Source organism: Dermacentor variabilis, chromosome 1 (genome assembly GCF_050947875.1).
Source record: "Dermacentor variabilis isolate Ectoservices chromosome 1, ASM5094787v1, whole genome shotgun sequence".
NCBI lineage: Eukaryota > Metazoa > Arthropoda > Arachnida > Ixodida > Ixodidae > Dermacentor > Dermacentor variabilis.
This window is the reverse complement of record NC_134568.1, coordinates 136808479-136831254: the sequence shown is the minus strand read 5'-3', so window position 1 is coordinate 136831254 and position 22776 is coordinate 136808479. Positions and strand designations below refer to the sequence as shown.

At 47.4% G+C, this 22776-nt stretch overlaps 1 protein-coding gene across 5 annotated transcripts in view; it reads left to right on the top strand.

Moving 5' to 3' along the window:
- LOC142585079 (uncharacterized) overlaps window positions 1-16813 on the top strand; it is a 185401-nt gene extending 168588 nt beyond the window's left edge. For all 5 annotated transcript variants that reach the window (XM_075695581.1, XM_075695607.1, XM_075695589.1 and 2 more), the window contains 5 exons: window positions 3318-3541; window positions 12503-12830; window positions 13794-13949; window positions 14124-14900; window positions 15056-16813. In XM_075695581.1, coding sequence (XP_075551696.1) covers window positions 3318-3541; window positions 12503-12830; window positions 13794-13949; window positions 14124-14900; window positions 15056-15244 — 1674 coding nt within the window. In that variant the 3' untranslated portion in view covers window positions 15245-16813. The remainder of the gene's footprint in view (window positions 1-3317; window positions 3542-12502; window positions 12831-13793; window positions 13950-14123; window positions 14901-15055) is intronic.
- Window positions 16814-22776: the final 5963 nt, after the last annotated feature.

The window sequence follows — 22776 nt, the reverse complement described above, 5'->3', positions numbered from 1 at the left end:
AAAAAAGCACTCGCGATCATAAAAAAATTGTGGCTTACCGTTTGGAACAGCCGCGAGTCACATAGCATGTGCAGACAATATGAAAGCGCTTTATTTCACGGAAAAAAAATCACTAATTTTGGGCTGCTTTTTTCTCTGGGAAATGAAGTTGAAAACACTAGTCTCAATCTTCTTGAGACTGTCCAGGTGCGAGAGCCCAGTGCCTTCCATTTCGCCGCAACAGCGCCGAAACAGGCTGAACGCTGACGCCAGTTCAATGGCTGTGCACGGATGCGTTTCTTTGAAAACGCAGTTGCCCTCGTCGTCGTTGGAATCGCCGTCTTGAACGCCAGCTATTCCGGCCACAAAGTCCTCATCAGCGAGGTCGGCTACCGCTTGAACTTCGCTGTCAGCGTTAATGAAGTCATCAACAGTAACTTCGGACGGGACGGCGCCGGGAAAATTGGACAAGTCGCGAAATGCGTCCTCCAAGCACTCATCGTCATCTAAAGCTTCCGGACATTCATCTCCGGCCACTTCAAGGCCTGCCTTGCCGAAATAGTTGGCTACTGTGACCTGCTTCACGTCGATCCAAGCGCCGGTAATCATCTGGATCGCGCCGAGCAGGTCAATCTTGATCGGTTCCCATGCGGAGGTTTACGAGGAGCCGTTTAATAAGTCGCTTCCAATAGCCTACCTTAAATGCCTTTATGATACCCTGGTCGAGGGGCTGCAGCGGGAGAAACTTCAGTTCGATGTGCTGCAGCTTGCAAGTCGTTTGATGGGCCGAACAGTTGCCTACCAGAAGGCAAACTCGGCGGCCCGAGTTGCCCAACTCAGCGTCCCAAGCCTGCAGCCATTCAACAAAAAGTTGACGTGTCATCTAGGCCTTCCTATTACTGCCGTAGCGGACGGGAAGCTGTTTACAGTTCTTGAAGCAGTGCGGTGACTTGCTCTTCCCGATCACGAATGGCCGTAGCTTGCACGAGCCACCCATGTTGGCTGCAAGCAGTACCGACACACGCACTTTGCTCATTGTACCGCCGTGACATGAGGTTCCACGAAAAGCGAGTGTCTTATTCGGCAACATTTGCCAAAAGAGACCATTTTCGTCTGCATTGAAGATTTCTGCGCAGTGATCTTCGGCCACTCCTCAGAAAGCCACTGCTGCATCTCCTGGCTGCTGACAGCCCCACTTTCGTCTGATGGCCTTCCCTACAATGCCGTGGTGGTTTTTAAACCGTTGCAGCCATCCAGTGCCACCGCAAAAGTTCTCTTCGCCAAGAGCCGTTGCAAACCATTTGGCCTTTTCGATTAACATCGGGCCATCCACGAGAATATTTTTCGCTCGGATTTCAAGAAACCACGTATAGAGTGCCTTCTCCACTTTGTCAAAAGCAGCAGGGCACACAGGACACGCTCCCGAGCGACTTTCCTCACCTGCTTTAAGCTTGATGTCCTGCTCCTTTAACAATGTACTTAAAGTACACCGCAGAATGCCGAATGCGTCTGCCACGGAGGACTTTTCTCCGTTCTTGACACGCCGGATTACCTCAAACTTTCTTGCAAAGTCCAGATTCTTCCTCATATTTTATGTCTGCAGATGCCATAGCTCACCAGATGACCGCAATCATACATGCTACACACGGCACGTTGAAACACAGGTACACACAAGAAAACTCGTGATGCGCAGCTGGAGCAGTCCGAGCGAAGCCTGTTCATAGAATAAAGAAGCAACGTTCGAGCGGCAGTCAGCGTAGCTGCGAAGGAACGACAAAGGGAAAAGAAAGAAGAGAGCGGGGAAAAAGATCGGCGGAATATCGAAGACGCTGTGGGTGCAATTGCCGCTTCGCTATGCTTCGTTTTTTGAGCCCTCTGGCAGCGACTGTGCCGACCCCTCACTCTCTCTTCCTTTCCCCAGGAAGTGTGGCTTGGAAACGTCGCCGCGTCTCCGCACACTCTTCGTTGAGCTCCAATGGCCTTGCCCAATGCACACGCCGGCGGTAAAGGAGGAGTGAGTGAGCTCGCGCCGGTGGGGCGCAAGAAAGGGGGAAAGGCTCTGCATCTCCGTCGCTAGGCGATGGCCGCGCATGTGCAGAGGAGGAGCTTGCTGACTGACTGCAGAAATGTTTTCCCCCTGAGGACCGGACACGAATGTCTTTGAGAAAAGCGCACCTTCCAGGGGCGCGGCGTTCAATATATCGAATGTCCGGCGAAAATGGAATTCTATATACTACGCAATTGTCCTATACTTTTACATAGTATTTTCAAGGGGGCAATCTGTGTGTTCGATATAGCCAATAATTAGAAATATGCAGGTTCAATATATCCGGGTTAGACTATATATATATATATATATATATATATATATATGATGATGATGATAAGGGAGCCACATTCCCCTTTATATCTATCGGCACAAATGTGCATGCTTTGATCTTCCCGCTACTAGCATACACTGGTGGCACAAGCATGTTGTCCTCCCCCCTTTGTGTTTTTTCAGCTGTGGTGCTTTAATGGCAGCTTCAGGCAGTGTCTGAAATTTGGGGGGAAGTTTCACAACCAGGAAAGGCCAATGAAAGGACAATGCAACGGTTGACTCGCTTGGTAAAATATGTTCTTCCTGCTTGCACAAGTTAGGTGCAAGCGTGGTGCATCTTTTGCACATATAATCATTTATGTCACTCTGTTATTTTCTCGTACGCAGCCATGTATCTTCACATCTGCAAAAGCACTTGAAATAGCCAGAACAAAAAGGGGGGGGGGGGGAGTGGAATGCAAGGTGCACACGGGTTGAACCTTGCCTACCACTGCCTGTCAAATTGCACACTGAGCCTGTGCAGAGATGTTGCACACAGCGACAGTATTGCGTGCATGGTACATACATCTTCAAATGCAGGAAGCATGCCAGATCAGTCGGGGATGAACATGAATTGCAGTGAAAATGCTAGTTTTGTAGCTTTCCCGCAATTGCTTCAATAGACTTATACATACTTGTCCAGCCAAAGTGAAATTTCATTGTAGTTGGCCTTCTGAAGACTGTTTGTGGCTACTACAACCTCAATTTAGTACTCATTTGAGCAGGCACATGAATTTTAACCAGTTCATTTCTACAAGTAGTGCTTGCAGGTTTCCGGTTTAATTCATCAACAGAATACAATTTTTTTCTCTAATTTTCTTGTCCTAAATATCTCCAGCCATGTGATGAAATGTCTTCACCAACTATGATACTGGTGATTACTATAATACCCATCCATCGACATCCTGATGGCAGTGAGGAACTGAACAGAGAACAGTTCTCGGCTGGTTTCGTGTATGCAAAAGGCCCCTGTCTGCAGGTCTGGGAGAATGTGGGGCCCCTGCCAACAGTGCTGGAGCACGGTGCAGTCTCGGTTGCGGGGGACGACACTGGCAGTGCTGCAGTACAGGCTCCAAGCTTTGGCTCCTTTGGAGGCTCTGCTTCAGCTGACACTTCTTTTGCGACAAGCAGCACGGCGACCGAAAGCATGGCTCAGCAGGGTCAAACAGAGTCAACACAGGCAACTAGTGAAGCTGCCTTTGGGTGAGTGCGTAGCAGTAACTGTATATTTGGCAGCCCCGCATGCTAACCAGCACCAGCTGGGCTTCTTGGTCGCTGCATGCTGCAACTCGAAGCCCACTTAATCAGGGTGTTGAAACTTGCCTTACAATGCAAAAAATGGCCCTATTTTGAAGGCTTTACTCTAGGGAAACCTCATTAAATCGTAGTTGGCCGGAACTCTGAAAAATATACTAAACGGTATTGCTGCTTACCTGAATTAGCACAACATCGCCCCCTTACCTGTCAGAAAGGTAACTTGAAGAAAGTGTGATGGAAGGGCAAGAAAGCAACCAGTATTCCTTCTTAAATTGACTGAGTGGTTCCAGATATAATTAAAATTAATCACCTATTGTTTATCAGAACAACTGTAAGAAGAGTATGAGCCAGAATGTTTATGAAGACATATGGCTGGATACTACAAAATGTAAGCTACACAACTGTAGGGCTACTTTTTTATATTGTAGTTACAGTCGCCGACCGATTTTCCGGACTCCAAAAATTCGGACATGCCCGATTATTTGGTCAGCTTCGCGGCACCGCCATTCCCCCTATAGACCATAATGTGTAACAACTGCCGAAAGTTCGGACACGTTGCAACCTCTCGTCTGATTTTTCGGACACTCCTTGAACCACCTCGATCGAGAGCATCATGCACAGACTATGACCGGCGCATAGTTCGACTTGCTGAACGCCATTTTTGTTTTGCACAGAGCCTCCTTGCTGCCCCACGAAGTGGCGCTACTGGAAATCCTCGCTCATCATCATCGTTTCTGCCTTGTTCGATAGAGTGGCTCTACAGCAGTTCCAGTTTCAGCTTAGTAAGCCATGTCAAGACAATCCAGCAGCTGATTTGTTTCTTCGCGCACGACGCTGCGAGCAGGCACGTTTTTCGTTTGTGCGACTGGTGTCGGCATGGTGGTGTTTGCTTTGAGTGCTGTGTCGAGGTTTCGGTGATCCAACGCGGCGTGTAGAAACATCGCGTCAAGTGTCTAATGGCGCCGACAGTGCCCGCGCAGACTTTGCTGGGGAATGCCGGCAAGCGGGTGCCGGGAGGCCTAAGATTTGTCGCCTTCCAATGTGCTCCCGACTGACGCGGAAAATGTTCTGCCGAGACCTGCGCAGTGGTTGCATTGCGATTCCGGACACCGTCTCATTTGACAGTTTCACAGGTGCTGACACTGCTGTACTGACATGCGCAGAACTCGACGACGGCGAGATCATTCGTCAGGTTTCTGCTGCACCGCCGGACGATGACTCCAAGTCGGAAGATGACGCACGATGTGCTACGCTGCCGTCGCATGCGGAGCATGCACAAACAGTGACTGTGCTTTCAGCCACCTATAGTGACCGTACGACCCTCTCCGAGATTCAGGCTTATCTGACTGCGCGTAAACGGAACAGCGTGCAACGGCGCATTCACGATTTCTTCAAGCCTACTGCCGAGCCCGAATGACCGCGTGGAAATGAAGGATATCATTTTTTTTTTCCTTAATCTGCTTTTTCGGACATTTCCGCAGTCCCCGTGAGGTCCGAATAAACGGTCGGCGACTGTATTACCAATTTTACAGCAATTCGAAATTCGATCTCCAGACGTGGCAATCATGTGGTCCAATTATAGCCATATTTAAACATTTACAAAAGTGAAATAAAAATATCTGCTCCTAATATTTTGTAGTACACACATGTAGCTACATGCTGCTGTTAAAATTACAGTTCTATGTGCCCCAAAGACCGAGATAGCACTTCGGAAAGTTTAAAGAACACCAAAAATGTGATTCTGAGAAAATTTGAAAAGAAAAATGGGCTTATTTTTATAACAGAGCACCACAAAATATTTGAAAATATATGCAAGTGCTATTGCATTAGTAGAGTAGCCCCCAGAAATGTAGCCTGGCTAGTGTCACTACGGTGTTGCCCTCTGAGCACACGCTGAAAGCTTTCAGCAGATGCAGGCTCAGCAGACGTAGCTAGCATCTCGTTTGTCTCAGCAGCAGTGTCGTCAGTGCGATCTAGTATCCAATTTTCGGTCAGTAGCAGGAGTTGGCGCTAATGCTTAAAGTTTTCCTTGAGCTTCACTCTCAATACTCCGCAATAATTCCGGCTACAGAACAGTAGCATCGTGCCGAAATGTTAATGAAACATGGCCGTTGTCAGGAGCGCATCGGGGGACTTCACCTAACACGCCATCGGGATCTCTTGTGGCGCTCTACTGTGGGAGCGGGCTTACCCGCCGTGGTTGCTCAGTGGCTATGGTGTTAGGCTGCTGAGCACGAGGTCGCGGGATCGAATCCCGGCCACGGCGGCCGCATTTCGATGGGGGCGAAATGCGAAAACACCCGTGTACTTAGATTTAGGTGCACGTTAAAGAACCCCAGGTGGTCTAAATTTCCGGAGTCCTCCACTACGGCGTGCCTCATAATCAGAAAGTGGTTTTGGCACGTAAAACCCCATATATTATTATTATTATTATTATTATTATTATTATTATTATTATTATTATTATTGTGGGAGCGGGCGAGCTAAATATAGTCTTGACGTAGCGTAAAGGCGCTAATACACTCCGACGTAACGCGCGCGTGCTCGTCATGGCGACGTTACGTTGGCGAAAACACGACACTCTACAGTCCGGCGGCATCCAGCGTGCTCGGGCGTCGTCCGGCGCCGAATGCAACTAACTGCATTTTGCGCCGACCGCGCCGAGCAAGTTAGCGCCTAGCGCCCTCTCTCGTCGAGGTAGAGACTCACTACTCGGCAGGCTGAGCCAGAACGAGATGGCCTCTTTGCAAGAAAACATGCCCGACCTGTGCGGCTCCGAAATCGAAAAGTTTCTGGACGCCGTCCAGCAACACCCTTGTGTCTACGACACCAAAAGTATGGACTACTGGAATGCGGAGCGGGAAAACAACGCGTGGGAGCAGATACGCATGTACTCCGGCCTTTCTACAGGAGCGTCAATGCTACGCACGTGTATGTATACGTCTCCGGACATGCTGTACACTCAGCGCCTGTTTGTTTGTCTTGTTTTCCCTGTTTCAGTCGAAGAGTGCCTGAAACTATGGAAGCGGCTGAGGGACCGCTATACTCGTGAACTGAAAGCTATTGAAGCGACGAAAAGGAGTGGCAGCGGCTACGTGTGTGTTTTATGTAGAAACCTGTTCCTCTTGGGGGGGTGGGGGGGTGCAGAAGAAGCGGGACCACACGGTCCGATCCGGCGTCCGACGCACCGGAACGGCAGCCAGAATCGAGGTGTTTTCCCGTGCCGAAGCACCGGATCGGACGTCCGGTGTGCGGCTACCGCACCGGCGTCTGGCCGCAGCCAATGACAGCGTGGCTGGTATGTGACGTTCTCAGTTTCCTCCACGGAGGCGGCGCTGACTGGCCGGTTTCCCGCAGTGTTTCTTTTTTTTTTTTTCCTTGCCTGCTGCAGTTTGTTTCCGACAAGGAATAGTTACCAGTTCAGTAAAATTATCTCAAACGTGTGCCTGTTATGCAAGGCAGCGCCTAGTACACTAGCACTAAGCTACTGGCGAGATCGGGAGCCGCGATGCGAGAGCATTTCGCGGGCAGACATCCCACACCGACCGTCTGAGCGACGCTGCTCGCTTCCCTTGCACGTTTGACCTTCGCAACGACTGCGTCGAGTAAACCAATTGTATTTAATTACGGGCGACCTAAGTGTACAGTGTTAATTGTTTTGGCAAACATAAGAGCTCTTAGACGAGCTCGGGTTGGATCGTAAGCGCCGTCTGCCTATCTAGGCCTACCGGCCCTATCGCTGGCTGTTAGCGGAGTCGTCAGTGGACAACGCGCCGTCGTGAAGTGTTCTGTCACTTGCAGGGGCATGATTTTAGTGACAGTGTTCGTGTAAAGCGAAGCAGTGTTGTGCAGAGTTGTTTATATTGCGTTTCTCGATGTGGCTATGAAGTCAAGCTGGGGGGGCTGGATCTGGGCGGAGCTTGTGCGTCGCTCAATCTTTCGGATGCACGCACCGTGTGCCCCGAATCGTCGTATACCGCATGCCGGAGCATGCGGCGCCGCACGTCGCATCGGACGCCGAATCATACCGTGTCTCCTGCTTAATGTTTCGTCTTGCGGAATGTGTCTGCGTCCGTGCCATCGCCGAGCAACAGTCCGGTCCACGGTGGCAATCGCTACCTACAGAGAAAGCGTGCGAAAAGATTTGTTTCCATGCTTCACGACAGGCGGCACGTAGCGGCGCGGTGTTCTGCGCACGCGCTACTCCAGCTGCGGCAGGTGCACGGCGTTGTACTGTAGGGGGACTGATTACGCCTGATGCAGCGTAGCCGACCTGGCGTGACGTAGCGCAGCCACCATGCGCGCGCGCGCCGGGTCACGTCGAAGTGTATTGGCGCCTTAAGCACGCACACACTTTACGTCACGTTGGTGAGAACAACAGCTTCTATCATAAGACCATTGGTTCGACACACTGGTGCAGCCAGCGTAACCGGACGCAGCCAACAAACTCCGCACCTGTGCACCGATAACGTCAGACTATAAACGCGCCTATAAAATCGATGTCATCGGGAAACTGCGCGGTGAAGTGTCATTTCTCAACGTTGTGCACAGACTTCCTCTTCTTCTTCTTTCTCTTTTTTTCTTCTTTTTCCTTTAAATTTCAACTTTTTAGCGAAATTCGAAGTCGAGGTCGGCATTGCTGTTGGCATGGGAAACCTAGTTGGCACGCACGGCGTGTGCAGAGCGGCTGCGGAGTGATGCCGACGACGTTAGTCTAGCCAATGGCGTGGCTAGCTGAGGGTCACGTGCCTTTGACGCATTGGATCGTCTTTTTGATGCGGAATTTCTTCACTGCCAATGTGCGGATGGAGCCGATGCTGGCAGGAAAATTAAGATGAGACTGCTCTTTCAAATAATATACAGGTCGGCGCGACCGAACGACTGCAGGGGCCGTCACGCGCCGTGGAAAAAGCACTTTTGTTTTCGTCTGTTTTAAAAGTACTCGCACAAGTTCTTAAACGCGTTTAATCGGTACAAAATTTCTTTGAACCTCACAAATTTTGTTCCAGATCGTCATTATCATTTGCGAATGCCATTATATGTTACTGTGTAGCACTGCAAGAGACCAAATGACATTCGATGCATCGAATGCCGTTCGATTCAAATGGCATTAAGGGGGGAGGCTACCCTGGAGACCGAACTTTCTTATTTTTTAAGATATCCAGATGAAACTTTCAGGGTACGTTCACACCACAGAACTATGAGGAACTGCGAAGTTTCATGAAGATATGTTTATTAGTTCCAGAGTTATTGAGGTCCAACTAGGTGATTCATGTATATGCCTGAGGAAGAGCCTGGAGAAATTCCAGGACATCGTAGGAAGCTGAAATTCACTGTGATGATCCCTTGATAGATATCCCAGGGGGCTAAAGAGCCCTTTTCTTTAATTTCCCCTCCAAAAAATTTTAAGACAACTTTGAATTTGATGTAGCCAGTAATGACCACATTCATCAAAAATAATTGCTTAATAGAAATTAGCTGCACCAGCTTTCAAATAAAAGAAGCCTGTTACCCCCTGGCAAAGTCATTCAGGAAGAGAATAAAAAAAACGGCATGCAAATCTGAAGAGCGGTTCTTGAGATATTGCCTTCCCCAGCACCACTACTAGCGAAAAAATCCATTCCGAGAAAACAGGCCTTAAAGTTGAACCCACGTGTTTTTTTATTAGAAAGCTCCTGCGGAGCTTATGCGGCTATTAGCTCATGCGGCTCCAGGCACACTCAGTGTGTCGGATTTTCGACTGGCGACAGCCGAAAGCACAGTTTCGCCGCTGAAAAGCGTCTACGCAGTCGGCACTCGCTGCGGGAGGTCAGAAGTTCGATGCTCGTACAAGACGCATCGCGCTCCCGTGCACCGAACGTCTGCACTGTCTTGGGCTTTGCCGACAGTGCGTGCAGCGAAGAACTAGCGGGGGAAAAAAAAAAGCTGAGCAAATAATCTAAAAGATAGCGCAAGGCGATGAGCAGCGCGCAAGCCCATGTTGAGGCGGTCGGAGCAAGGGGCAACAGCGACGCGAGCGCGGCATCAAAGGGAGCAGCTGCCACCGCCCGCGCAGCAGCCAATGGCAGGCGCGCTTTAGCCCGCGAGATTTGAACGCGCTGCTCCGGCCAATCAGCGCTCCGCATCACATCGCGGGAAAACGCCAATAGCGCCTCAACCGCGCCGACGATGCCATTTTGCAAGGCGGCAAAATAGAGACAAAGAATCCACGGTCAAAACGACACCAAGATGGCGCGGGCAGGCCGCATGGGCCGGGAATGGCGCGCGCGAAGTTGGACTTCATTTCCGCATTTGCGCGTGTTTTTTGGGCCGCGGTGGCCTCAAAGGTAGCGTTAGTGTTGGTACTTTACGGTTGAATTAGGTGCTGATAATTACGGAACAGGTAGTTTATGAGACATACAACCCAAAAATATGGTTTTTCAAAAATCGACTCTTTCGCAATTTTTCGGTTTTCAAGGGCCGTGTCCCCCCTTAAATCCCCATGTGACAGGGGTATAACAGCCCTTGTGTTTAAGGGCTCTCGTGAAGCTCTAGTGTCATTGTTCCGTTTTGTTTTGTTGCATCATGTTTCTAATGAAAATTGCCGTAGCCCACATCGCAAACTAATGATTATCACTTTAGCACGTATACGTTTTATGTATTTACAGCGAGTTTCTCAGGCCCTTTTATAGCCATACCACATCTACCGTGAGGAATTCATTGTCCATATCACCAGCAGTACATCGTTCACATTATCATGTGCCATGGCGCTCTTTGGCCGTAAGTGGCCCTTGCTCCATAAAACACCACACATCATCATTTTCTCCTAATTGGGTTGAAATTTGCATGCGTCATGCAATCAGACATAAAACCAAAACTGCTTTCGCAACTTGCTTGCTTTGCTGCATGAATGTATTGCGGGGAAGCTGACTTAAAAAAGAACATGCTGGGAAAATTACATTATGAAACTAACCACCGTAGTAAATTTTTCTTGCAAAAAAATCGGTTCTGCGTTAAGTTTCTACATTGTTTAGGAGCTTTGATGTCATTTCTACATAAGTTTACTACTTTAACCGCACAGAAAGTACAGTGAAACCTCGTTAAACCATAGTTGGCCGGAGCTCGGAAAAAGTATGTACTAAACGGTAGTACTGTTTAACCGAATAGCATGAGATCGCCCACTTACCTGTCGAAAACGGAACTCTGAGAGAGAGTGCGATGAAAGGGGGAAAAAACATGCAGTATTTATTCACTTCGCGCGGCAAAAGTGTTATTTTCGTTTGATGCCGCCGCGGCCGAGCACGACGACGACGACAGCGGCCTCAAACTTACTGAAGCTGCATAGCTTTTCAGCCAGCCCCAACTTCTCTGCAAACACTCGCATGGCAGATCCCTCGTTGGCGTTACATATTCTCCGTGCATGTGCGCAGTAGTGCTGCAGAAGTCCCGGGGGCGCCTTTGGAAAACTTTTCATTTGGAATAGAGTTACATTATCGCGCCCCTGTTCTCGTCGCGACAATTGCATTCATGAGGCTGACGTAATGCACAGCTTATGCCACTCTCGGGCCTGAATCGCCCGTGCTGTCGCTTTCCGTGTCGTCCTCATCACTGTCGCTAGTCGACACTTCGGCAACAACACAGGCAATGATGGCAAAAAGTGGAACCTCGTAGCTGACATGTCTTCGCGGTCACAGCAGCGCTGCCGAGCAACTTCTTCGCATTCCAAATGCTACACACTGTAGTCAATAGCAGATCCCTGTTGCGTGCCAGCGCAGACTTCGGGTCACGTTCGATAGCACGGACGATGTCTAATTTTTCTTCTATGCTGAGCACCTGGCGGGTTTTTATTTGAGCTTCAGAACGACGCGAGTCCTCGCTTGCACGACGCCATGACGCTCTGACACGACGTCGAAATGATGTTGATGTTGATGTGGCTTCACGCGCAAACACACAGGGCGCTTAGAGGCCGGTGTTCCGATCTCTGGGGCTTGTTGTTCTGCTGGGCCGCCCGATGGAGACGGCGCACCGCCGTGTTTGCGCGACGAAAAGTTGAAACGCTACGTTTTAACCGATGCGTACGCAATAAGTTGGTACGGTTATGCGGATACAAAACACATTATGTTCAATGGCCGCCGAGTCGGGGATTTGACTTTACTACTTTTAAAACGAAACTACTGTTTAAGCGGGTACGGTTTATTGAGGTTTTACTGTATGTGCACATTTGATTCAGGGGTGTGTTAGAATAAAGCAAGTATTAGTAAATGAACCAGCGGTGTGTTTTGCGCTTTGTCTGCGTCTTGTTAAATTGGACCCGCTGGATGGTTCGAACACTTTAGTTGGTCCTATCACTGTCAAATTGGCAGAAGTTGGCTGTAATACATTTTCAATGAGCTTTCATTATCAAACACTGAAAGTATTATGTCATCGTGCTATGTGAAAACTTCTTTTATTGTCATTTATGGTCAAGATCTTGTTATGGCAATGATGATGACACTGGCCAGACTAAGTTTTTGGTGAGACATGACATGTTTCATGCGTTTATTGTACCCTAAGCGTCGGCCAGACAGATGCTGCTGCTATTAGTTGCCACTGAGATCGTTGGGATAAGGTTTGTTCATGCTTACCAGTCACGTTCAGATTATCTCTTGAAGGTCAATTTCTGGACTGAAATAATGATAGCTTTGTGGCCCATAGAGATGTATGGGTGCCAACTGGGACGTTTGGTCTGGATAGAATTAACTGAAAAAATGAATTAACCGGAGCCAGATTATAGAAGTCTACTGTATTCTTCTGTGTATAAAGTAATGCTTTGCAGCCGCTACCAAATTGCATCTAACTGCAAAGCTGGCGCAGCTAGAAGTGTATCTTATTATTGCTAAATTTCTGATGGTGTGTGTCTAATTTGTGTTTCTTAATGGGAATGCGCAGCTCTGTGTCTCCACTAAAGCCAGCTGCGCCGTCCTCCCTCTCGCACCATGTGGCATCGGCAGTAGGATCTGGCCATCAGCACACTGCCAGTGGTCACCATCACCACCACCACCACCACCACCACAACCACCATCACCACCAGCCGCAGGCTCAGCAACAGCCACCAGTGCAGCCTCAGCAGCATTTGTCTTTGGCAGCCCACCATCATCATTCACAGGCAGCACAGGCCCATGGTTGCTTGCAGGCATCGCAGCAGCAGCAGCAGCAGGCACTGATGCGACAAACTCACCAGGCACACACTATGCTGGATCAGCAAAACTTGTCCAAGGCGAGTACTGACCTCTCTAGTAGGCGTCTGTGCAGAGAGCGCAGCTCTTAGGCACCTGTTCCTGCATTGACATGACTTGGTGACGTACCTCATAACTGGGCTAACAAACACAGAGAAAGATGAGAGTGAATGTGGCGCGTAGCAGAGGAATGAAAAAAAGAGAGCGTGAGGAAAGTGGAGGAGTTCGCAAGAATGGCTTGGTGGGCTAGTTGGCAAAGCTGGCACAAGGGGGAGCTACCCTAGAGACTGAACTTTTTTATTTTTTAAGATATGCAGATGAAACTTTCAGGATATGTTCACACCGCCGAACTATAGGGAACTGCAAAGTTTCATGATGTGTTTATTAGTTCCTGATGATGTGTGTTCCTCGCACATTTTCTTGTTTACACGGGATCTAGTGGCCAGGAAACATCATACGATAGCAGTTTGGCGACGTACTGAGTGTTAGAACCAAAGGAATAGTTTTCCAGGAACGTATGAACTGGTAAAAAGAGTAACTTTTCTGGGTTTCTCCCTTTCTCCCTCTCGTTGTTCTGGATTGCAAACGTTGGTGCTGGGAAAAGGTACTTAACGGGAACGAATCAGTGAGGTTCTACTGTACTTTTTTGAAAGCGCGTTGGACTGTATACCTGCATACCCACACTGCTATCTGCCATATTTCACATCTGCTACTATAGGGAGGCAAGTATAAATATCTGCTTAAAGAACGTCACGAATACTGTTGTCTTTAAAATTGCCCAAAAACTACACAACTTATTGCCATGTTGTCTTGCACAGAATCCTATGAAAATTTTTAGAGAGCAGTCAACCTGGAAAAAGATCTCCAGCAAGTTGTAGTTTAAAACAGCATAAATCAACTTTGTTGCAGGTCTGACATAAATTATTTAGGAGCTAAAAGAAATGTAACATGTGGCATGTCTGTGTTATGTTTCCAGGAGCTAATGTATTCATTGTGTATTTTAGGTGAGGGCCTTGCATGCACTGAGCCCGCCGCCAACAGCAGCGGCCTCGTCTTTGGCTGGTTTGGACGTACGGGCCATGGCAAACCTTCAGGTGGCAGGCATGCCCCAGGCAGTAGCCAGTCCTCCTGCTGCCTTGCTTTTCACAAGCACCCAGCAGGTAAAGCCGATCTTTCATTGAGCATTGTTAGTCATTTTACTTATGTGATGAACATGCAGAGCCAATCCCCTGACCCATTTGTGATTGATCATTGTGGTCTGACTGAGCACCTGAAGGCACATGTGCAGAGCTAAAAGATGTGATAGATAAGATACATGCACACCTCCATTGCAGATTACTCAGCCAGCGGCACTCTACCAGACTCTGCTTCAGGACCCTGTGCCGCGTCCTGTGGCCCACCAGTTTTCACAGGCCACACATGGCTATCCAGCTCCCCCACCTTTGGGGTCCTACCAGAGCTTCAACCAAGGGGGCATGTTTGTGCCCCCTCCGCAAGCCCACTCGGGGCCTGACATGTTTGCTGCCACTGGAGCAGCTCTGCGGCTGCAGCCAACATACCAGGCAGGGCCGCCTGTGCCTACAAGCCAGGTGCTGGGCCAGCAAAGCCTGCCAACTGCGCAGCAGCTGCTGGGATCTGGCCGGGCGGCTCCTGGAGGGGCACCTCTGGGTACCTCGTATTACCCATCCCAGGGCGGCTACTACCCGTCTCAGCAGCAGAACCAGGCGCTGGCCTTTGGCTCGCAGCCGCCCCTTCATCGCACCTTCCACCCCCCGCCCTTCAAGTCTCTGGAGCTCGCCACTGAGTTTGGTGCCACGCCACCGCCAAAGGCCCAGGCAAGCAAGGCCTTTCCCCCTGGATCACCCTTTGCCTTTGGCCAGGGCCGGCAGTCTGCACCACCCACTGCAGCCACCACGGGAACAACTCCCCCAGGGAATTCCTTGCGGCCACCTGTGCAAGTGCTGTCACTGCCTCCAAACCTGGTACGAGGCACCCCGCCAACAGCGCCCACCAAGTATCCTGCACCCATTCAAAGGCCCCAACAGGGTCTGACGCTGACCTCTACACAGCAGCCCCGGGGCCCACCTGCACCTGCTCTGCGAGCTCAGCAGGTGCGGCAACCCTCCAGAGCGCATTAGTTTTTTTTAAGCCGATGAAGTAAACTGCAGGTTATTGTGAAAAAAATTTTCAGAAGCATGCACTTGGTGAGGGGCAACATGTGACCACACTGCCTGGCACTAGCATTAAAGTTGCTGTATGTTTGCAGCCACCAGCACGTCAACTGCCCACCAGTGACCAGCAGGCCAAGCAGCAGGCTGAGGCGGTCAAACAAGCACAGTTATTCTTTGCCCAGTCCAAGCCAACGGTCCCCGAGCCAACCACCGAAGATGGCCTGGTGGTCAACGAAAGCTCCGACGACAAAGCTCTGCCCCCCAAGGAGGCAGCTGAGGAGTGAGGCCCACTTGCTGGGCTGGGACTGGCCGGCGCCTGTACGGCCCTCACCGCCGCTTGGTTGTCTCTGGGAAATCATGTGCTGACTTGCCTATTCTCTTCTTTGCCTACACTGTCCCCGCCTCCCATAAAGGACTCATCTGGTCCATGGTTTAATAAATGTGGTCTCCCCCTAACCCCTTTTTTTACTTTTCGGTCTCCTGTTGCCTTCAGCAAGGCATCAAGGATCTGAATTCATTTTTTTACATGTGTGCCGACATGGGGGCAGTGGGCGAACAAGGGAATTCTCTGTGTGTGAGCATGTGTGTGTAAGTGTACAATGCTGCTGCTGATTCATAGCCCCCTTCTCTGTCTGAGAGTTTTTGTCCATTTCGGAAAAGGGTAATGAAATTGGTCTGGCGAGCTTTGGATAAGTATAAATATTATACATATGTATAACAAGTGTGTAAACTGCCTGTACTGTAGCTGATCGTGTTTTTGTGGGCAGGCTTCTTCTGCCATGTTTTTTTTTCCCCCTCTGATGAAAAACATTTTCGACTTATTTTCCCAAGGGCCTTTTAATTTGTGCCCAAGTTTTGTGGATCCTCCCCAAAACATGTTTGCCTCCTTCCTGTGGTTGAATGTGTCTTTTTGAGTCTGTATTTCTGTCAACCTGGTGGTGACAAATGTGGTCAGTGGGAACCGACACCATTGGTTCTTCCCCTATTGCATAGGAAACTGAACCAAAATGGTTTCCGTTCACGCCTCGAGCGCTTCTTGTGTAATACTTGTGGTGTACTTTTGCTCTTAATTTATATACACCCATATGGGAGGAGGAGGAGGAGGCAGGATCTGTTTTACCAGGCATACTGTTGGGGGATTCCCATGCCTTGTTTTTTGAGAATGGCTTTTTAATTGTGTAATGTTGCAAAGGAGCATGCACTTTTGAAATTGTGGCTGCGGTATTTGAAGGACTAGTTTGTAAGAGAAAAGAAAAGCATTCTTGATGGTGTTGAAAAATGCTGTGTGTGGTATAAACAGCCAATGGGTGCACAATGTACATTTGAGAATGATGTGACAACTCTTCAGTTTATGCTGTGTAATTAGTGTCTATAACGGTAATAAACTGCCACCAAGTTTCGGATTGGGTGTTGTCACCATGGAGGTGTTGTGCAGTCATTTTGCCATGCAGCAGGCTGATATCTGTGGCAATGTGGTGTCCATTGAATTTCGGGGAAAAAGCACCTGTGCTTTGATATTTTTTCTCCCTTTTTTTTTTTTCTTTTTAAAGGTTGTGTGGTGGTTTGTCATTTGTCAGTTAGCATTGCGCTGCATTTAAGTTTGTGTGGACTCTATTACCTTGAAGGTATAGTTCAGTGTAGGCGCTGGAAGCCATGTGATTCATCTAGGATCTGTGTGGCTGTCGTATATCCTTCCCCTTCTCCTCCATTTCTTTCCCTGAGATGCAGGCACAAGTGTCATTCTGTGCATTTTTGCCGCCTCGATTATTTTCTATTGAAAATGTGATGGGCACTTCATTGTATGAGGAGAGTTGCTGTATGTAGTTTTCTGCAATAAAGCACTAAGGATTATGCATCTTGTTTTTGCCTATTTTTATGCACGTTCCGATTGAAGTGTCTACAAATCTGGCTGGCACAGCCCAGTGCCTATTTTTAGTCAAATGTTCCTGTGTACACCCTACTTCATGTTACGTGTGCAATGCATGTTAATATTTTGGCCTCTTAATAGGTTTTGTAGCATAATTTATCCTATTCATTCTGTTCCTACACGTTAAGAACATTGCAATCTTAAAGGTGCTGCGCAATATGTTCAAAAAAGCTTAAATAGTATTGATAGCACTGACATGGAGACATACTCTCGGCAGTACTATCACCTTCACGTGACATCGTGCTCAACCATCCAATCAGCGTGCGACTGATGGCCGAAGTGATAGTATCGCCAAGAGTGATAGTCCCCAGAATCTGTCCCCTGATGCAGCAATTATGTTCATATACTGTGTGCTTCTGCACCACTATTATGGTTTGATAAGAATGTAACACAGTTTAAGTTGATGTGGCATCATGAGTACTATGCGAAAACAATTCTTTACAGCCATTTTAACTATGGCCTACTTAACAATGCAAAATAACTCGGCAGGGTGTGTTCACTTGGCTCACACACTGCCAACATAGCTGACCAACTGTACTGTCAAATATGTATGTAGTGGAAGATGTCTGGAATGTGGAGTTAAGTGATGTGCATTGTTTTGAAGTGTACGCAGCCATGACGGGACCTCGTAAAAAAATAACCATGGGAATGCTAAGCTGAGCAGGCTTGCCCACTGTGGTGCACTAGTTTCCCCAACGAAATGATGATGCTTTGCTGATATTGGGTGTCTAGTGTAGCTACATTGGGAGTGTGAAGTGTATCCAGAGCTATGTAAATTCCGAATTGACGGCCTCCTTTTACTTATTTTGAAGACTCATTCGTGTGTGTTACCATTATTGCTTTTACTTTTTTGAAATTCTAAGGATTGATCTGGCGCAAGAACAGGCAAGTTGCTGTTCACCATTGATCATACCAGAAGTCTGTTATTTGAGGACTTGCTCTGTGTGAACTAGTATATTGTTTCATGGCATTACTCATCTAGCAACTTTCAAGTAAGACAAATTGGCATATAGAGCTAATTAAAATTTTTTATTTACGGCAATTCATGACCTCTACAAGTATGTGACAATGGGACGCAATGAGGCCCCAATTGGATGTTCAATACAGTGCAGTTGGAGCTGTCTCAACAGCCACTAAACCCATAGTGATTTTGAACATTTGTAATAGATCACTCGATATGGCATATGATTACATGCAGACCCTAATGGACTCGAGGGTTTGGGCAAGCAACTAAGACTGGATGATGCCACTCTGACAGCAGACATCTAATCAACATGGCATTGCTATAACCTGTTGAGGGAATGAAATTCGCTTGTTTTCCTGCAATGGCCATTTTCCCATGCCCTACTGTACTGTGGTGTCTGCTCTTTGTGTGCAGGCTGGCAGATGGAACGGCTGCCCACCTCAAAACTGACACTTGAGGCACATAGACTCTAGCATAGGGAATCGGAACTTTGCAGCCTCATCATCAGCCTATTGTCGGCCTATTTTATGTCCACTGCAGGACGAAGGCTTCTCCCCGCGATCTCCTATTACCCCTGTCCTGTGCCAGCAGATTCCAACTAGCACCTGCAAATCTCCCAATTTCGTCGCGCCACCTAGTCTTCTGTTGTCCTCTACTGCGCTTCCTTTCTCTTTGTACCCATTCTGTCACCCTAATGGTCCCACGGATATCTACTCTATGCATTACATGACCTGCCCAGCTCCATTTTTTCTCTTCATGTCACTTAGAACGTCGTTTATACCCATTTGCTCTCTGATCCAAACTGCTCTCTGTCTCTTAAAGTTACGCCTAGCATTCTTCGTTCCATTGTTCTTTGCGCAGTCCTTAATTTGGTCTCAAGTTTCTATGTCAGTCTCCAAGTCTGCCCCATATGCCAGCACTGGTAAAATGCACCGATTGTATACCTTCCTTTTCAATGATAACGGTAACCTTCGAGTCAGGAGCTTGCGATGTCCGCCGTATGCTATCCAACCCATTTTTATTCTGTGAAGTTCCTTCTCATAGTCGGGGTTCCCTGTGATTAGTTGACCTAGGTAAACTTACTCCTTCACAGACTAAATTCTTGTTCCCTTGCCCGGTTATTCATCATTATCTTTGTCTTCTGCATATTAATCTTCAGCTGCACTCTTACACTCTCTGTTAAGGTCCTCAATCATTTGTTGCAACTCGTTTGCAGTGTTGCTTAATTGAACAATGTCATAGGCAAACCGAAGGTTGCTGAGGTATTCACCGTCGATCCTTGCTCTTAAGCCTTCCCGGTTTATTAGCTTGAATACTTCCAAGCTCCAGTGAATAGCACTGGAGAGATTGTGTCTCCCTGTCTGACCCCTTTATTTATAGGTGTCTTCCTACCTTTTTGTGTAGAATTAAGGTAGCTGTGGAATCTCTGTAGATATTTTCCAAGGTATTTACGTAAGCGGTCTATACTCCTTGATTACGCAACGCCTCTATGACTGCTGGTATCTCTATTGAATCAAATGCTTTTTCATAATCTATGAAAGCCATATAGAGGCTTATTGAACTCTGCGGATTTCTCGATAACCTGATTAATGACGTGGATGTGATCCATTGTAGAGAATACTTGCCTGAAGCCCTCCTGTTCCCTTGGTTAACTAAAGTCCAGTGTTGCCCTTATCCTATTGCAGATTGTTTTGGTAAATATTTTATATAATACTGGGAGTAAGCTAATAGGGCTATAATTTTTCAATCCTCTAATGTCTCCCTTTTTTGTGGATTAGTGTAATGTTTGCATTCTTCCAGTTTTCTGGGACCCTTGCAGTTAATGGACATTTCATTAGAGAGCCGCCAGTTTTTCAAGCATTATGTCTCCTCCATCTTTGAATAAACCTACTGTTATTCCATCTTCTCCTGCCGCTTTTCCCCGTTTCATGCCTTGCAAGGCCCTTCTGACCTCATGTCTAGTTAGAGGAGTTTCTGTATCCTGTTCATTATCAGTAAAGGGAAAGTCGGACATCCACCCGTTCGTAGCAGTTGCTACTAAGGAAACCCATACAGGTTCCTCGAAAGAAAGGCCTCAGAGTTGAAAAATTCGTCCTGGTCCGGGACACGAACCCGGGACGACCGCCTTTCCGGGGCAGCCGCTCTAACATGGGAGCTAACCAGGCGGCTAGCAGATGGCAGGGCGAAGTCGAATTTGTCGACAACATGAAGCAAAGGCAAGTGTTTGCCGTAGTAGTTCTGCAGAAACTCGTAAGGTGGAGAGAAGCAATTAATAAAGGGAAAGTCGGACATCCGCCCATTCGTAGCAATTGCTACAAAGGAAACCCATACGGGTTCCTCGAAAGAAAGGCCTCGGAGTTGAAGAAAAATTTGTCCTGGTCCGGGATGAATTTCTTTCGAGGAACCCGTATGGGTTTCCTTTGTAGCAATTGCTACGAAAGGGTGGATGTCAGACTTTCTCTTAATTACTTCCCTCCACCTTGCGGGTTTCCGCAGAACTACTACGTAAAACACCTGTTCATTATCGTTCCGAATGGAGTTCTCCAGAGTCCTCTGGGTACTGTACATGTCAGTATAGAATTCTTCCGCTGCATTTATTATACCTTCAAGATTGCTGATATTACCCTGCTTATCTTTTAATGCATACATATTGGTTTGTCCTATGCCAAGTTCTCACTAATTTCAGGCTGTGTCCATTTTTTATGGCTTCCTCGGTCTTGCGTTATAATTTTGAATATCACTTATTTTTGCCTTGTTGATCAGTTTTGACAGTTCCGCAAATTCTATCTTATCTCTTGAGTTGGACAGTTTCATTCTTTGTCGTTTCTTTATTAGGTCCTTTGTTATTTGGGAGAGCTTGCCTGCTGGTTGCCTTGGTGCCTTGCCTCCCACTTAAATTGCTGCCTCGTTACAGTTTCATTCATTAGCTCTATGTCATCGTCATCATCTCTGTTCTAAGGCTGCAAATTTGTTGCAAGCAAGTTTGTTTGCAAATTTGTTTGCATGTACCATGAGTCATCATCACTGCAATCAAGCGTCCTTCTTTACATCACTCTTTTTTTCCAACCGAAACACATGGATGGATGGATGGATGCTATGACCGTCCCCTTTGGAAAGAGGTGGCGGGTTGCCACCAAGCTCTTATTATATTGCCTAATGTCCTACCTGTGTTGAAAAAGAAAAAAAAAAAGATAGATTCCCATAACCAAACTTTCTGAACCCGCATTGTGAACATTGTTTTTGTCCTTCTTTACATCACTCTTTTTTTCCAACCGAAACACATGGATGGATGGATGGATGCTATGACTGTCCCCTTTGGAAAGAGGTGGCGGGCTGCCACCAAGCTCTTATTATATTGCCTAATGTCCTACCTGTGTTAAAAAAGAAAAAAAAAGATAAATTCCCATAACCAAGCTTTCTGAACCCGCATTGTGAACATTGTTTTTGTACACCTACATTGTTTGTCGTTTCTTTACTTCCACCAATCTACTTATTGGTTGGTGAAGGCCAGAGGTGCCTAAATAGACTGCTGGGCAGATATCTTAACATTCTTATAAAACATGTTCCATCGTTTTCCTAGCTTTACCACAGCAAGCACATGCTTCTTCCTTCTTATATCGTGCTTTATAAATGAGTGTCCTAATGCATCCTGGTATCGCTTCGAAAAGTAATTAGCATCCTTTTGAGTCATCATAATTGTTTCTTTCCCGATTTCGTTTTTTCCTCTTAAGTAGTTACTCATGGCAGGTTTCTTTTCCATTGCCGCCACCAGAGATTATTTCAGCCTGTCCGACTTTCCGCTCGACCTTTGTTGCTGTGTTGCCCACCCTACAGGCCGCATACTTGCTGGTAAGCTTCCTAGTTCTTTTCCTCCACTGTAAATCAATGTTTTTTCTGTACAAATAACTGAACACTCTCCCAGCCCATTTGCTTTCTTCCATATTCCTCAGTTGTTCTTCATAATCAATTTTTCTGTGAGCTTCCCTTACTTCAAAACTTGTCCAGCCCATATCGTCCTGCACAGCTTCATTTTTGTAGTCTTCCCGTGAGCACCCAATGCAAGGCATCCCACTGACTTTTGGTTGCCATAGAGTCCTGATCGTACCCCTGGTTTCAAGCAAACGGCTGCATTTCCAAATGAAAGTCTTGGAATCATTGTACCTTTCCACATACTCCGGAGCACTTCGTGTCTATTGTATGCCCATAGCGCTCTGTGTTTCATTACGGCTGCATTTCTCTTCCTCTTTACTTTTTTTTTTTCTTGTGTTTCCATATATCTATTGCATTCGTTTATCCATACACCAAGGTATGTATATTCTTTTACGCGAGGCATTTCCTGGCCCTGTATTGACACTGTCTGTTGACTGTTTTCATTTAGTATAACACCTGATTTTTTAATGCTCAATTTTAGACCTAAATTCTCGCCTTCCTGTCCACAGATGTTAGCCAGACATTGCATGTCACTTTGCTTGTTAGCTATGCAACACAATGTCGTCCGCTTAAAACAAACCTGGAAGATGCTGCTCTACTACTGTACCCACCTGTTTGTACGAGAGATTAAACCAGATAATACTTCCCTCTAGCTCCCTTCCCATCCTCACCATGTACATCATAAAGAGCAGCGGGGATGAAGGGCACCCCTCCCTTCGCATTCAGTGCAAGCGGTATTTTCTAGGTAAATCTCTCTCAAGCTGTATACAATTGTCGCCTAAGCCTTCCCCTTCCAGAATATCCCACAAAATGTTGCGGTCTACGTTGTTGTACACTCCTGTAATGTCTATAAAAGGGCCACATAAAACAGTCTCTTTTATACTGTGGGTATTTCAATACACTGAGTAAGGACAAATAAGTGATCATCCAGACGCCTACCTATTCTGTAGCCATTCTGAAGTTCTCCCAAAATGATAGTATTCTCTGCCCATGCT